At 45.5% G+C, this 17708-nt stretch overlaps 1 protein-coding gene across 7 annotated transcripts in view; it reads left to right on the top strand.

Annotated features, from left to right (window-relative positions):
- The window catches only part of Skap1 (src family associated phosphoprotein 1), a 295053-nt gene that overhangs the window by 234083 nt on the left and 43262 nt on the right, over positions 1 to 17708 (top strand). For 5 of the 7 annotated variants that reach the window (XM_006534508.3, NM_001033186.3, NM_001177899.1 and 2 more), the window contains 5 exons: positions 3957 to 4034; positions 5411 to 5494; positions 9914 to 10038; positions 12208 to 12271; positions 14365 to 14550. In XM_006534508.3, coding sequence (XP_006534571.1) covers positions 3957 to 4034; positions 5411 to 5494; positions 9914 to 10038; positions 12208 to 12271; positions 14365 to 14550 — 537 coding nt within the window. The remainder of the gene's footprint in view (positions 1 to 3956; positions 4035 to 5410; positions 5495 to 9913; positions 10039 to 12207; positions 12272 to 14364; positions 14551 to 17708) is intronic. The other 2 variants (XM_017314838.1, XM_017314839.1) reach the window with 1 other exon arrangement.

A 17708-nucleotide genomic window follows, 5' to 3' on the forward strand; every position in this document is an offset into this window, starting at 1 on the left:
TTTGGCGATATGTTTTAATTATGTGTGTTGGAGGGAGGCGGAGGGATGTGGACATGAGTACCTAGAGAGGCCAGAAAATGGTGTCATCCTTTGGAGCTGGAATTACAGTGACTTTGAGCTGCCTGGTGTAGGTGCTGGGTGTGTGTGTGGGGGGGGGGGTTGTTTGTTTGTTTGTTTGTGTTTCTTTGGGGGAGTTTGGGGGGTTGTTTGTTTTTATTTGTTGTTGGGTTTCTGTTGGTTGGTTGCTTGGCTGCAGTTGTTGTTTGGAGTTTGAGGCTTTGGATTTGTTTTGTTTTGTTTTGAAACAGATCACACTATGTAACCCTGGCTGGCCTCGAACTTGCTAGGTAGAACATGATAGCCTTGAACTCACAGAATTCACCTGCTAATGCCTCCTAAGTGCTAAGATTAAAGTTGTGCTCACCTGGCTTGCTATATATATATATAACTTTTTTTTAAAGTAATTTTTGTCTGTTTGGTGGGTTTTTTTAATACAAGGGTTTTTTGTTTTTGTTTTTTTTAAGACAACGTTTCTCTGTGTAGCCCTGGCTGTCCTAGAGCTAACTCTGTGGACCAGGCTGGCCTCAAACTCAGAGATCTGGCTGCCTCTGCCTCTAGAGTGCTTGGATTAAAGGCTTGCACCTACACTGTCTGGAGAAGTAACATTTTTTGAGATTATAACACAATGATGCTATTTCTCCATTCTCATTCCTGCCTCCAAACCCTCCCATGTACTCATGCTTGCTCTCCCTCACATTCGTGGCCTCTTTCTTCACTAATTGTGATTACATGCACATATGTATATTACATTTGTAATCTTAAATGTAACCTGCTCGGTCCCTATAACATTATTTGTATGTATGTTTTCAGGACTGATGGTTGGCACTGGACAACCAATTGATGTTCTCTTCCCTAGGGAAGGCCACTCTTTCCACTCCCGGCTTTCCTCAGATTCCTAAAGTTCTTTGGGTAGGGTGGAGGCCTTGTGGACCTTCCCCTGTCTGGATTGGCATGTCTGTTAGTGTCACTGTATATAGCTCACATTTGGGCAGGCGTTGGTGAGACTTTATGAGTGTAGCATCCGACATTTCTAGGAGACAGAATCTCACAGTGAAGTCCCTAATCCTCTGGCTCTTACAAACTTTCCATCCCTTCTTCTCAACATTCCCAAAACGTTAAGTACAGAAGTATTTTTGTAGATGTAGCCAATGGGGGCTGGGCTCCACAACTCTAAATTTTGACTGGCTGTGTGTTGTGTTAAATGTTTAATCTCAGTCAGGGGTTTCTACCCCACATTTAATCATTCTGTTCCCAGATAGAAGACACACAACTTTTATATTTATAAACCTTTAATGTAATAGAGCTGGGCAGGTATCTACCCTCTAAGCTATTGTGTCTACTTCCCTGTCAATAACCCCAACTCATAACTTACCATGTTCCATCTGGGCCGCTCATCACTCCAACTGTCCAGCCCTCATGGCCACGTTTTCATGACAGGCCTAACCCATGGCATCTTCTCCTCTCTCTTTCCCTTGTGCTCTCTTCTCAGACTCAAAGCCCAGGAACTGAAACCTCACCTACCTCTCTTCTGCCCAGCTATAGACTGTCTGAATCTTTATTCAAACAACCATTTTAAATGAAGGAACAAGGTCACATAGCATTACTTTGTGTATGGTCACACTGTCTGGTTGCCGGAGCATTGGGGGGGGGGGTGGGAGGGCTAGTATTTAGCATTGCAATACATAGCAACAGACCAAACCTCAACAACTGTGCTTTTCTGTAGTGAAGAGCAAAAAGAAGTTTCCTGGATAAGGAGTGAAGGCTACACTTATCTGTGGTATAAGGACAAATATTTATAGATGTCATTAGGGATTATGTTGATTTAGTAAGTTAGAGGTTGTAAATTCTCCTCCAATAAGCATGGCTTTGCTGGTACTGAGTAGTTAGCTCTAGTACCAGGAGCGACTCTCCTCTTGTTGAACAGATTTTAAGTCCAATTTGAAAACTTTTGGCTACTGCCAAGGTACATGGGCCAGTATTGCACCTGTAAGCTTATTGGGCCACCCTGGTCCTCAGTGTGGTTCGTAGGTGTCACAGCTGGTTAGGGCTGTCGGTTGACTAACTCCTTTGGAAATTCACATGGTGTCGTCATAACTTTTTAAGAAATAGCATTTTTTATTTATTCTCTGAAAACTGTATAGATGTAGACAATGTGTTTTGAGTTGTTTGCTTTATAAACTTTGAAGTAAAACAATTGGGTTGGAGAACTAAAATATCAATGATAAGCTTCTGCTAGCCCTCTCTCTTCCATCTGTCCTAAGTCAGAAAGGTAAAGTTGAGGTCAGTGAGCGAGCTCTTCTGTCAAAGGCACTTGTAGAGTCTGACAACCTAAGTTCAATCCCCAGGACCCCGTATGGTAGGAGGTGAGAACCGGCTAAACACACACACACATGCACATATGCATGCACACAGATACACACATACACATATGCATGCACACACGTACACATATGCATACTGCACACACATAGATGTGCTTACACACCCACACACACATGCACGCGTATACACACGCGTGATAAATAAATGTCACTTTAAAAACGTTTCAAGAAATGTGAAGTTGAGCTGGGGTTTTAGCTTAGTGGTTGGGTATGTGGCAGAGAAAAAAGAAGAAGGCAGGAGACAGGAGAGGAGGGAGAAAAGAGGGAAACGTTGAGTTATGGTGTCCTGGAGTTTCTAGGGAAGCTCACCACAGTGGTCCATGCTTATAACCTCGACGTTCAGGATGTGGAGACAGGAGGATTACATGACCCAGGACAGCTGAAGCTGTTGTTCTTTGTTTTATTATTGAGAAGTAGCTTCTCTCCTTAATCTTTCACCCCTCCTTTCTGTGAAGCAAGCGTATAAGCCCCAGGCAGGAAGATGAATTAGGAGTTTGGCATCTCAATAAATTTGTACCTAAGGAAACTATTAAAAGCCAAGAATGTCACTGTCCAGCAGTTAAAGGTTGATGTCAGCCCCAAGGTCTCCTTTTTTTTTTTTCTAAAGCTTCTATGATTCTTAGACACATGAACATGGCCCATACTTTTAAAAACCCAAGATCTAGTGGCTATTGCCAAATTTGCCTTGCGTAACCCATCTTCGTAAGCTTCACAAAATTTACATTCCCCAAAGTAGCTGTCCAAATGAAACAGGGGACTCAGCAGGTAACATGCTTTCTGCATGCCTGTGAGGACGAGAGTTTGAATCCCTAGCACCCACATGAAAGCCGGACAAGGTAACACTAGTCTAGAATCCCAGCTCTGGGGATGTGGACACAGATTCCCCAGAGTTCACCAGCATGGCCTAGAGCTGAGCTCCAGGTTTAATAAGAGACTCTGCCTCAAAAAAAATGGGGTGCAGAGCAAACAACAGAGGAAGACACCCAATGTCAAACTCTGCCCTACACACACACACTCCCACCCAAAGACACACATGCACACAAGCACAAATACACACCAAAAATAACAGCAGCAACAAAGCCCACAGGTGGGTGGGTGTTTATTGTCCCTTCTGAAATGACTCCGTGCACCGTGGCGTGTATCACTCACTGAAGCTTATCCTTCCTGCTCTTCATTTGACTTTTGATTATCTCGGTGTGGATTACTCAATTTACAGCTTATATCCACCACAAATTCCTAATCCCCCAGGGTCCTTTTTGGCCAATCAGCACATATTTAGGCTGTGTCCTCTTGCCGCAAGTTAATGTATGTTTAGTCATTTTAAGCAATATTAGCATCAGATATAATTAGGGAGAAAATTAACTTTTTCCCCTAATCATATAGAAATTGTTGTATTTTGTGCTACATTTAAACAATTACCCTTCTCTACTCCATCATTAATGTGAATAATCTCAAGTAGCTTAAATGGAAATTCTATCATGTTTAAACAAAGCATTTCACCGTTGTTCCTTTTAGGAATAGAAGACATCTTAAGAGGGGCTCAAGAGCTGGATAGCGTCATCAAGCAAGGGTACCTGGAGAAGAAAAGCAAAGGTATCAATCAGACCCACGAAGGGCAGAGCATTTCAGGAGAAGAGGAGGGAGGGAGGAAGGAGAGAGGGAGGGAGAGAGAGAGAGAAGACAGGAGAAGATGTTGCTAAAGTATAGGATGTCTTCCTGGGGCCCAGTACTCTGCTAGACCCATATAATGCAAAAGCCAGGATAGGAAGGAAGTGTGGTGTGAGTGTGAGGCAAATAAAGAGAGAAAGCTCATATCTTCAGCAAACTGTGGGCTTCATTGGAATTGGTTCTGGCCAGTTTGGGTGGCAGACACCTTTAATCCTAGCACTCTGGAGGCACAGACAGGTGGATCTGTATGAGATGGATGGATGGACGGATGGATGGATGGGTGGATGGATGGATAATATCCTTGTCCTCATTTCTCAGTGTGCTCCTATAGAGTTGATACACCTTTGATTCCAGCACTTGGGAGGCAAAGACAAGTAGATCTATTGGTTCAAAGCCAGCCTGGGAGTACAGAGTGAGTTCTAGGACAGCCAGGGCTACATAAAGAAACCCTGTCTCAAAAAAAAAAAAAAAGAAAGAAAGAAAGAAAGAAAAGAAAAGAAAAAAGTGACAGTGTTTTTGTCAAGATTTAGTCTTTCCACATGTGAAGCAGTCTGCTTGCAAATTTCAGAGATACCCAGCTCTTGACCCTTTCAGCCATCCCATTACAATAGGTACTACAGAAGCAAGAATCCCTGTTTTAATGCTGAACAAGAAAATCTCTTTACCACAGACACTCAAAAAGAAGAAAAAGAAAGCCCTTCTCCTGGCCCTGGTCTGGAGGACCTGGAGTGTCATTTCTGTTCAGAGAAAGCAACACATAAAGAAATGATGCTAGTGGGTATAGTACTACATGCCTATAACCCCAACATTTAGAGAGGCTCACACAAGATGCCAGCCATGCCTATAACCCCAACACTAAAGAGGCTCAGACAAGATGCCAGCAATGCCTATAACCCCAACACTTAGAGAGGCTCAGACAAGATGGCAGCCATGAGTTTCAGGCTAGCCTGGATTACCCAGTGAGACTCTATGTCTCCAAAATGAAACAAACAAAGATATCATAGGAAGTTTGAAAAATGCAGGGTGAGGTTTGATCCTAAAGGATAGAAAGCGAGCTAGATAAAAAAAGACAGCCAAGGAAGCCCAGAGAAGCAGCCTTACTAAGAGCCTGGGCCTATGATGGAGTTCGTCCTCCCCACTCAGTCAATATGGGATAACCTGTAGGAGTGAAAAGGAGGGTTTTACAGTCCATTAACCTGGGAAATAAAACAATAACCCACTCGACTGTGTTGTTGGATTTTACAGACTCTTGGGCGATTCTAGTTACCTGAATTTATGTCTCTTCTCACTCCTCTGTGTAGATCATAGCTTCTTTGGGTCGGAGTGGCAGAAGCGCTGGTGTGTTATCAGCAGAGGGCTCTTCCTCTACTATGCTAATGAGAAAAGTAAGTGTGCTCCATTTACACAGCGGCATCTCACTCCTGGATACAAGCACTTCGTAAATTCTCAAGCATTTAGATCTCTAGATAACAGTCCTTAACTAACACCCATCGCGAGACAGGCTTAGGAAAGAAATAGGCTTGGGTAACAAATACCTTGCCCACTGCCAATAGCACAGGCCAATTTAGCAATTTTTTTTCCTCCTTAAACACTAAGTGTGGTCAACATATCAAAGGATTATAGTCAACGGTGACTCATTCCACATTATCAGAATGGTTTAGCATTCATTGAAAAAAATAAATATATGCAAGGAAGGCTTGGAAAATGGCTCAGAGGACAAAGTGCTTGCTGCATTTAAGCATGAGGACTTGAGTTCAAACTTCCAGAGCCCATGTAAAGCTAAAGTGATAACATAGCTCTGTAACCTTTACAGTGAGGAGCTGGAGAGATGGCTCAGCGGTTAAGAGCACTGACTGCTCTTCCAGAGGTCCTGAGTTCAATTCCCAGCAACCACATGGTGGCTCACAACCATCTGTAATGGGATCTGATGCCCTCTTCTGGTGTGTCTGAAGACAGCAGCATAAATATAAATATACTTACATACATAAAAATAAGTAAATAAATCTTTCGGGGGGATGGGGAGGAAGGAAAAGAAATCCCAGTGAGATGAGAGGCAAGAACAGGAGAATCCCCCAGAACTCTTAGCCTGACATACACAGCAGCAAGTGAGAAACCACGCCTTGGGCAGAGGGAAGACAAGAACGAACATCAAAGGCTGTGCTCTGATCTCCATGTGTGCACTGTGGCATGCATAACCTGTGGGACCACCCTGCACTCACCTGTGGGACCACCCACATGCATACATGCACAAGTGAGAGCACATATACTCACAAAGATATTAAAAACAAAACACACAACTGCAACAGCAAGAAGGGAAAAAAAAGCATTAAGATGCCAGGCATGGTAGCACACTCCTGCAATCCCAACACTTAGAGAGCTGAGGCAGGAGAATCACAAGTTCAAGGCTCGCCTGAGCTACATAGGAAGACTCTTTCTTCAAAGCCAAACACTCAGTGGTAGAGCACTTGCCTGGTGTACACCAAGCGCTGAATCCAATTCCTAACAACACACACAGAATAATACAGTAATATGATAATAATAATTCTGAGAAAGATTTAAGTAGTGTCAACAATGGCCCAGAAATAGAACCTTAGGGTTCAAACTCTCTTTAAGAGCACATTCAGGACTATTGGGAAATAGTGGTCCAGTAGACATCCCTAGAGCCATGGAATGAATGTTGAACTCTAAATGGTGGTTGTACCCAAGAGACACTCTTCAGCCAGATGACAGCAGCAGCAGCAGCCAAGTGTTGACTAAGAGGCAGTTTCTTAACGAGCCATCACCACGTGCTATGCCTAGAAGACCTCTCATTCATGCTGAGCACACTTGCTCAGTCCCTGAGAAGAGAGAGAGGATTTAAACACAGTTGGAGGGAACTACAAATAAATACAATTTAAAAGTTATTATTGTGAATGAATGCTGTCTTAGGGCTCTATGGCTATGAACAGACACCATGACCAAGGCAACTCTTATGAAGGAAAACATTCCATTGGGGCTGGCGTACAGTTTCAGAGGTTTAGTCCATTATCCTCATGGCAGGAAGCATGGCAGTGAGCAAGCACATATGGTGCTGGAGAAGGAGCTGAAGAATTCTACATCTTGATCCATAGGCAGCAGAGATGAATGCCACACCAAGCCTAGCTTGAGCATATATGAGACCTCAAAGGTCTTCCCCCACAGTGACACACTTCCCTTAAACAAGACCACAAAAAGGCCACACCTACTACAACAAGGCCACACCTCTCAATAGTGCCTCTCCCTATGGACCAAGCATTCAAACACTTGAGTCAAGGGAGCCATTCCTATTCAAACTGCCACAAAGGCCAACTCCCTGGGAGAGGAGAAACCCTTCTTCAGATTAGGATCCAGAGGAAGAGGAGCTAAGTGTTGGAAGGGGGCTCCCTTGGACTCTCCCACCTTCGCAGAGGCCAGTGGTAGCCCTACTAAAAAGGCCTCTGATTTACCCTTCAGTCTGTTCTGTTTCGCTTGCTTCCTTTCTAAACTGTATTCTCCTAGCCTGGAAAACAGTCTCCCCCCACCTTTGATACAAGGGCAGAAAGAGCTGCAGTTTTGATGGTGACCTGGGACCCTTAGGGTTTGCCCCTGGTTTGTGGCACTTGCCTCGCTCTACCGCTCCCCCTGGCTATGGTGGCACAGAGTTCATCTTGTGGCCATCTTGGATTCCTCAGAGTCTCTCTCATTGGATCTGGCCACAGCCTGCTCAGAAAACTGAGCAGCAAAAGTTCCGTGTCCTTCCAACCCCCAGCCCAGTTGCAAGTCCAAGAAATACCAGTTCTCTCCTAAATTCTAGACCTGGGCTAGTGGTCCAGCTCAATTGGTAGATGCTTGCCTGGCATGCATGCCTGGCAAGCCCTGGGTTGGATCCTCAGCCCTGCATAAAACCAGTGTGATGGTGCATGCCTGTGATCTCAGCACTCAGAAGGTAGAATCTGGAAGGTCAGGAGTTCAAAGCCATCCTCAGCTATTTCAGGAGTTAAAGAAAGGCCAGCCTGGGTTATGAGACTCTGTCTCAAAACCTTGATTAGTTAATTAATTAGTTAATTAATTCTAGACCTACAAGGCTGACAGCCGTTCTATTCTTCAAACTACTATGCTACCTGAACCACTGTAAAACTGTTCATTATTTCTCTTGTGTTTAAATAAGTATTTGGGGGCTGGAGAAAGAGCTCAGTGGTCACGAGCACTTATTGCCCTTCCTGGCACCCATGTGATATCCCATAGCTGTCTGTAACTCTAGTTCTGAGAGATCTGACATCCTCTCTGGCCTCTGAAGGTATCAGACATGCACATAGCACACATCTATACATGCAAGCAAACCTTCCATACACACAAAATAAAAGCGAGTAAGTTCTTCAAAAAACAATGACGATGAGCATTGGCATCTCTCAGTACAAAACCGCGTGTGTTCATTCAGAGCTCAGGTCTTACGGTGAGAGAGGAGGGGTGAGAGCGGGAGAGGCTTGGAGACTTTTATTGACCATTTTGCCGTCAGGGTGAAATAAAATCTGGTGACCAAAGAAACAACAAAACATTTTAGTGGCCAGTTAGAACAAGGAGGGATACTTTAACAAAAAAGATTCAGGTGTCAGAAAGCACTGTTGCATGGCTCCCCTCTCGACACTTACTCCTTATTGTGCCCAGGACAGTTTCTCCGTAGGTATAGTGTTTGTGTGTTTCTTTTAGCTCAAGCAGGTAAAAATAGAACCTTTTCCCTTACTCCCTCTCCCTCACTCCTTCCCATCCTCCCTCCCATCCTCCCTCTTCATCCTCTCTCTGTCACCATCCTTCTTCCTTCCCTCCTAACGACCTCCTTCAAACCGTCCTCCTCCTCCCTCTCGTCCTCCCTCCCTCCCTCTCCATCTTCTTCCCTCCCTCCTCAGTTTGTCCCTCATTTGCTGTCATTATCATCCAAAGGCATCGGATGCCCCGGGTTCAATCTCCAGCACTAAACGAGGTAACGGAAAGATTCAATATCAATTCTCTCCACTTGATAGAGGGCATCTTCACCACCCAGACCGTGCAGTTGTTGCCCTCTATACGTTCTGTCTGAACTACAAAACAGACACAACCTCTCTCGGGGAAACAGGGAGGAGGCCAGTGTTGTCTTTTGTTTTGGAATAAATGCTGGGCTTCCCCGACCCCTGCCAATGGAAGTGACAGGCAGTGTGGTGTCTCCTTTGCTTCGTTTGAGGTCTCTCTGTCACCTTCCTCATCCTCTCAAGATACAAACACTACTTGGTTATTTCCCAGTTTATCTCCAGGACTACGTTTGAACCTTTCTTCCTCTAGCATAAATTCCCACCTGACCCTCAGGGGAGGGGGCGGGCTTTTGAGGTTCAGGTGTGGAAGGAGATTCCAGGACCTAACATCACCCAGCTGTGCTGCCACGCCCCTCCTTGAAAGTGAGCTCTGCTGGTCCTGATAATAAGGGCTGGGCTCTGTAATAGCTTTCAGGAGCCCCACATGCACAGGCTTTCTCTGCTGTAATAACTCCTGCTTTCTGTTATTACAGATCTCTTTAACATTCTAATGCATTCCCCATCTCTCTTGCACACTTTGGGTAAAATAACCTTTTATGTTGGATTTCCCCTGCTTGGTGCTGACCTCTGCCTGCCTATGGCAGTAGCCTCTTCCCAAGCTTCCCTAATAACCTTTCTTAGACAATCGTGCTTCCTCGAGGATGCAACAGCTGTTTCGCGCTTTTTATTTTCCATCCCAGAAAAGATGCCTTCCCTTAGCCGTTGTGTCTCTCAAGAGACACAGGGAGCTTTGCTGTTTTGCAGGCAAGCAGCCCAAAGGGACCTTCCTCATTAAGGGCTACAGTGTCCGGATGGCCCCTCACCTGCGAAAAGATTCCAAGAAAGAATCCTGCTTTGAACTGATCTCCCAGGATAGGCGCAGCTATGAGGTAAGCCATCCTCACGATCCTCGAAAGCCCAGCATTTTCCTTGCTGCTGCTTGTGAGCCACAGTGGCTGGGGCTATGGTGGACTCCGCCTGCTGTGCTACCCGCTCATTTCTCCCCACCTGCCCTCCTGCTCCTTCCTTTGCTGCGCAATGCCTTCTCCTCTCGTCTTTTGCTACGTACGCTCTTCCTAGATGCCGCCTTTACTTGTCTTTCGTGACTTTACCCCTCTCCATTCTTCCCAGTCTCAGCCCACAAGGTGAGATTCTTGCTTATTGCAACCCACAGTCCAGTTCTTTACACACACACTGATTCCACAGCTACAGTCCCCGTTCTGTCACCCTGAAGTCCTTCCATGAAATCCAAAATAATCTTTAACTACAGAGTGAAAATGTTTTCCATGTTTTCATTATATCTCAGCATGTTTCGAAGTTGTTTTTATTATTAAATTATAATATTTATCCAGATAAAATACATGTCCAGATAAAAGTTTTATGTGAGAAAGCTCAAACCAGTGTCCCCTAGAAACACTTTATAGAACTGGGTGGTTTTTCAGAAACTATGAGTATGTTGGAGAGATGATTCAGATGAAAACCTGAGTTCAAATCCACAGCCCATATAACGAGTAGGGTCTCAAGCACAGTGGGGAAGAGAGACCAAGGGATTGCTGGGGCCTGCTGAGTGCCAGCTGAGCCAAAAACAAAAAAACAAAAACAGGAGCTCAATGTTCAAGGAGAGACTCTGCCTCAAAGGGGATAGGGAAAGAGGAAACCATCAGCGCCCTCCCCTGGCCTCTGCATGCATACAAAGAATATATATACTTGCTTGTGATGCGCAGAGAGAGAGAGAGAGAGAGAGGGAGAGAGAGAGAGAGAGAGGAGAATCCATGAGCCTACATTTCTTATGCACCATGAACCTTTATCAAACCCTAATGACCATAGAGTTAAAATGTTCTTTTATTTCAAGTTGATTCATTTTTAAAATTACAAAGGCTTAGTGCTTGACTGCTCTGTTTGGTGAATCAGAATGCGGTCTGTTTTGATGCCCGATGCCTGTCTTTGGCCCATTGAATCCAAACCATCCCTCTGGGCCGTGGAGCCTTCCTTTGGCCTTTTCTTCCTCTCCTTATTTAATCCCAAAGTCATTGCAATAGCTAAGTTCCTGTCACTTCACCCAGCGGGCTACTTAAACAGCTTCCTAATTGGTCTCTAATCTCCAGACACCCCCATTCAAACCCTTCCTAGCCACAGCTATTGAAATACCCACAGTCTTTGCTGGAACTGGACGTGGCTTCCTGTCGCCTACATTTTAAGTCTAGTCAGAGCCTTCCTGCCAGTGCCTCTGCTCCCTACCTGTGCTTGGACTTCAGCCCATCTCATCTGCTCATAGGCCTCACACCTGATGTTCTCGTGCTCACGTGGCTCAGCAGTTAAGAGCACTGATTGCCCTTCCAGAGGTCCTGAGTTCAATTCCCAGCAACCACAAGGTGGCTCACAACCATCTGTAATGGGATCCAATGCCCTCTTCTGGTGTGTCTGAGGACAGCTACAGTGTGTTCATATACATAAAATAAATAAAAATCTTATTTTTTTTTTTTTTTTGGTTTTTCAAGACAGAGTTTCTCTGTAGCCCTGGCTGTCCTGGAACTCACTTTGTAGACCAGGCAGGCCTCGAACTCAGAAATCCACCTGCCTCTGCCTCCCAAGTGCTGGGATTAAAGGCTTGCGCTACCACGCCCAGCTAAAATCTTTAAAAAAGAAAAGAAAAACAAATCTCCCTGCTGCCAAAGACCTCTCCCTTGTAGTATTCTAGTCTCACATCTATGGCACTTTGCTTCTCTTTCTATAAACTTTTCCCCAACAAATCCATGATAAAGACGTAATCGAGTGAGTGGGTATACATGGACATCAACATCTCGACTTAAAGAGCTGTTCTCTCTGGTGTGTGAAATTGCTGAAGGCACAGCGCGGCTGTGTGAGGTGTCTTGGTGGTTTTGTTTGTTTGTTTGTTTTCTGAATGATAAGAAAACAGAGAACTCTGAGCACCGAGCTCAATTCTGAAACTCAGAAACTCGGAGCCTCTTATTCTGATACTCAGGTTCCTTTGAGTCTATCTAGCAGGAGTCGTGAGCACTTTTTGTGATGGATACATTGATCCTCTTGTTTTTCTCTAGTTTACAGCTTCTAGTCCAGCTGAAGCCAGAGACTGGGTGGATCAAATAAGTTTCTTGTTAAAAGGTAAGAGGCACCACTTCAAAACTACATGCTATGGGAGTGGGCTGGCAGGTGAAGTTGTATTTTGAGAGTTTAAGCTAAAAGTTTCTCTAAGTGTTTTTTTCCTGGCTCTCTTACCTACCCTACGTGGCCTTTAAATATAACAACAAATAGTATCCTGTAAGAATGGGAAGAAAAGGCGTCAGGTCACCTCTGATGTCATAGCTCACCCACTGACACCATGTAGACAAGCCACTAATCGTCATTTGGGAAAGATTCAGAAAGCTGCTTAGCTAAGTGTCCTCTCCCCACTTCACCCCTTTTATCTGCAAAGGTAATCCTGCATAGTAATCGTCATGTCATTGAGATCCAAGTCCTTCCTCTCCTGTTTTCCCTTTCTGTTAAAAAGTTGAGTTTTAAACTCATCTAGGTGGCTGTCAGGGACACTGGACATTAAAAATAAATGGTCGTTTCCCAAGCCACAATAAAATGTACCTTGCCTTGGGAATGGCAAGAGCCCTGCCTGAAGAGGTTAAAGGCTGTTCTTAGAGTACCCTCTGCTGGCCAGCCAGAAGGCCTGGTGCAGCAGCCACAATGGCCCAGGAAGCCTTCCCCTGAGAGTGACCAAACAGGTAGATTTGGCCTAAGAGGACCTTCATACACCATCATACGAGCCTCAGTAAGATGCAAGAACACCAACTCCGTACGTGGCCCATGTCTCAAGGAGAAACACAATCCACCTAAAAACACCAAGCTTTCTCATCACGGTTTATTATTCTGCCGTAAGATTTTATGGTGGATAAAAAAGAAGAAAGCGCCCCAGCCTTAATTACAAGAATTGCCTCTTTTCCTCAGTTATACCTCTGCTATCACAAAAACAAACTACTGCGTGCACCAGCAGCATCCCATATAATAGGCTGGAGCTAGGCAGACACGGGCGTTGATGGTGAGGCTACAGGGTACACTCTCATCTAGGTGCCTAGGATTTATGCGTGTAATATACCCCTAAGTGTATAAACCTCAATAAAACTCAAAGCAGCTTTATTGAGCTGTACCCTGTGGTACTTTCAGAATCTCACATTGAAGAAATTATTCATTCCATTTTATTTTAAAACAAACAAAATAATAACATATGGTTTCAGCCGCAAATGTGCCTTTGATCCTTTCCTCCTATGAAGTCGCCGGAATTCAGATGAAATTTGTTGGGAAATCTTTATTAAAAGCCTAATCAAGCCAAGCAGTTTTATTGTGCTTCGAAATGAACCGTTCCTGTCTCTCCATCCTTCCTGTCCCCAGAGTATGCTCAGTGTGCTCGCTGGGTCCTGCAGCGGCCCCTCGGTGGTGGGGTGGGGGTGGGGGTGGGGGTTCCGGGAGCACACTGAAGGCAGAGAACAAGCTTCCCATCCCCCTATCAGAATTGAAACCAATCTTTCTCCCCGCCCTGGTGCTCACCAGTGCGGTAATGGCTGAACACCCCCTCCTCAGTGACCCACTTTGAGGTCATCCAGGCCGCAAAAGGACATGGTAACTGTGCTGTTTGGCCATTCCGTCTGGTCACACCACGGTTGTGTTTTCCCGTGCCCCCATTTCTTTTCTTCTGCTGCTTTTCCTCATTTGTTTTTCTTCCCTCTCCACGAACAAATTTGTCTGAATTCCACAGTGAGACCACCGGGAAATGAACGTCTGAGAGCTCAGACTCCGCCATATTGCCTGGGCTCTGTCACCCTGGCCAACTTGGAGCCATCGCTCACCGATCCGGTTTTCTGCTTGGCGAGCAGAGCATAGGACACAGGCAATGCCTCGCCTGGCCTATTTTCTTCCTTTCACCTTGCGTTTCCGTTCCCATACCCATACTTTTCTGGGCTGCTTCATCCTGACCACGTTTTATTGCCAGGGAGGATTTATGTTGGTGGGTTAAACCTGATGCAGTGACGGGCTGGCCTTTTCTGTAGATTTCCTGCCACTGAGGCCCGCATTAGAAATAACAGCCCTTAACCTAGTGTTTCATTTTCTCCTGACATGTTTTATTCTCATCCCTCCTCCTCTCTCACCTCCTCCTTTCCTATACTTCTTTTTTTTTCTATCTTTATTCATTCTTATCTTTGCTCCCGCTGCAGATCTTAGCTCCTTAACCATTCCCTTCGAAGAGGAGGAGGAGGAAGAGGAGGAAGAAGAGAAAGAAGAGGAAGAAATGTACAATGACGTCGATGGCTTTGACTCCCCAAGGTCTGGCTCCCAGTGCAGAGCCATGGCCTTGCCTGAGCCTACTGAGAAAGAGGAGGACATTTATGAAGTCCTACCAGGTAAGATACATCACCGGCTAACTACCCACCTCCTGCTGCTCAGAAAAACAACAACAAAAACAAAAAACTCTTGACATGCGAAAGAACGAAACAGCCCCCAAAGTTATCCCTATTCAAGGTTCACTGTCTGAAGGAGATGGTGTAAAAAGCCCGGTGACTCTGCCTTGTTCTGGGAACAAGATGAAATCCTCTTTCAGCGGTACCACGTGACGTGACGTCACTTGTTCTTGAGCCATGAAGGTTAAAGGCTAGAGACCACTCCCTCTGTTTCTCATTGGCTAGCTGTGAGTTTGGGGGTGCGTTCTCATAACTCTCTAGCCCTGGCTTACTTTCTGTAGAATCTGGAGAAGGATAAAGCATTGTCTCAAAGGTACGGAGGATTTCCAAAGTCTGGATTGTGCAGATGCCAACAATGGTCTTGATACAGTAAAACTCTGATAGAACACACCTCATCATCGCCCAGAGTCAAATCTCATCTCCTCAGAGTAAGCCTACCCTGCCTCGCCTCTCCCCGTGCTGGGGCCGGTTGACTCTGGAGCCCTCCCCTTCACAAGGCAGGCTCACTAGCATCTCAGAAAACGCACAGTCATCACTGTTCCCGCAGAGCCACTTCTGGTGGGAATCCAGCAGCTGGTGAACAGTACAGAACACAGTGGGGGTCAGACTGGAAAGCCGGAGCCTGAGCCTTTTAATTGTGAGGTATTTAGACAATGGGAAAGCTGAATCTTCAAGTCCATTCAGGAAGCGCTCCTGTGGAAATTTGCCAGGAGTTTAGTACTCTGCTAAGAAATTCAAATTAAGCCAAAATTTATAGCAATTTAAGCCTGCATCCCAGATGAACCTGGAAACTAAGGTGAACCCAACACTTAGGCCCCAGAAGACAGGGCCCCTTGCTAAAAGCATTATCAGTAAATAATTGCATCTCAAGGCTTCCTAAGAGGAGGACCCAGCCTTCTTAAGTAGGTATTCCCTATTTGTCTCTTGCCTGAGAGACAAGCGACGTCATTGCTCTCTGAGTCAAGTTGCAAGTCTGTGTGTCCTCAAAGCCCCACCAAGAAGTGTTCAATCCTCCTCAGTCCTCCAGCCTCTGCCAGACTCCACTTCCCCTGGCGGCGGCGGCGGTGGTGGTGGTTGTTGTTGTTGTTGTTGTTGTTGTGTTTTATTATGCAAATGATATCTTGGTTGAGGTCGAGCCATTTCTTGTGTCTGAAGTTAAAAAAAAAATGATAATTTCCTCAGCAAGTCATCGTCGTTAATGAAGTTTTACAAAAACAGATACAACCAAAGGAAAATAAAATTTCACAGGTGATAAATTTTTCCAATTTCCCTGGCAGAATTCGATAGGATTGTTAAATTAAGAGTGAAGGTGTCTGTTAGGAAGCAACGAGCGGTGATGGGTAATTTTATAGAGTGGAAAATTGAATCAAATTGCTACATTAAAACAGAGCTCCTCCGAGAATCTTCCTCCACAGCCTGTGCCATTGCAACAGCAGGGTGCAGAAAGCGATCTAATTCACCACACTCCCTAAAAGGAGATGCTCTCCCCAGCTTGGCCAGGATCTTCCTAGAGAGCTCACGCCAGCCCAGGTTCGGGGAAAGAGCCGGATGAGGCTTCACCTGAGGTTCCAACGATCTCCAAGCCACTCTGCCTTCTGGGCTGCAGAGAAAAGCTATGTGATGCCCAAAGAAGCCAGGGAGGATGAAACTGATGCTGGGGGGGGGGGGGGGAGTGAAGGAGAGAGACCGCAGGAAACAGGATGGGATTCCTTACTCTGGGTCAGAAGGAAGGACTGTACCACCAGCTTCTGAGTGACCAAGTTCATCCTGCCTCCTAAACACTGCTGACAAACAAGCTGAGGTCCCTAAAATGCCTCCAAACCTCCCACTGCTTATATACAAGAGTGGAGCCGGGGGCTGGTGAGATGGCTCAGTGGGTAAGAGCACCCGACTGTTCTTCCGAAGGTCCGGAGTTCAAATCCCAGCAACCACATGGTGGCTCACAACCATCCGTAACGAGATCTGGTGCCCTCTTCTGGAGTGTCTGAAGACAGCTACAGTGTATTTACATATAATAAATAAATAAATCTTAAAAAAAAAAAAAGGAAAAAAAAAAAAAAAAAAAAAAAAGAGTGGAGCCAACGGCATGGAGCTTAGTCAGCCTCCTCAAGCAGCCACTAACCCTGTGCCCACAACTCCAGTCCACGGAAATTGAGGGAACCACACTATAGAAAAGGTGGGATCTCTTTCTGCAGGTTAGAAGGACAGCAGCTACCTTGCCTGTGCATCCAATGAACAGAAGCCACTATACACCACAGTTCTTACAGACAGCATGGGGTGGGGAGGTATATAGTCATTTAATTATCATGTGATTATTTCAGCCACATGTCTCCATCATCCAAGCTCTCTATCACCCCACCATTGGTGCTTCTGAAATTGCTCTGTGCGTTCTGCCTATGCCACACCACAGTCCTAAAGAAATGGAGAAAGAACGTGAGGGGGTCCAGCCTCATCTCCCCACCCGGGAGCTCCCCTCCCCGCCCCCACAAGGCCCTGGCATGCCAGCCACTATCTACTGAAAAATAGCATGTGAGGGACAACTAGATACAACAGGCACAGAGCTGGCTGTAACTCGGAATGGATCTACACTGCCACCTGCTCACTGTGAGAACTGGAGCAAACTCCTTGCCCTGTCTAATTGTCCACTTGTAAGATGCGCAAAGTGATGACGTAACTTCCTAGAGGGACTTGAGGAGGAACCAGAGAGTGATGTGTGTGCACTTAGCAGGGAGCCCTCTGGCAAAGAAACACTCCACACGTGACAATAGTGTAGACCTGGTGCCATTTAATAGGAAATATTACTTCCTCATCAAAGAGTTGGGGGATGGCTAGGTCCCACCCTCACCAGCCAGACCCAAGACAGTCCAGTAAGGCACTTGCGGTTGATTATGTGTGTGAAGCAGATGTGAACCCAAAAATCCTGAACAGATGGACTGTGGAGAACACCTTCTGCTCCTGCCCTTTTATTTATTTATTTATTTTCTAATCAAGAGGCCAGGTGCTGGATGAAGGGACAGCCAATAGTAACACTGGAGTGTACAAGCACTGCACACTCACCAATAGTCACATGGCACTCAGATCTCTAGTGTCCATTTCATTAT

Source organism: Mus musculus, chromosome 11, assembly GCF_000001635.26.
Source record: "Mus musculus strain C57BL/6J chromosome 11, GRCm38.p6 C57BL/6J".
Lineage (NCBI taxonomy): Eukaryota > Metazoa > Chordata > Mammalia > Rodentia > Muridae > Mus > Mus musculus.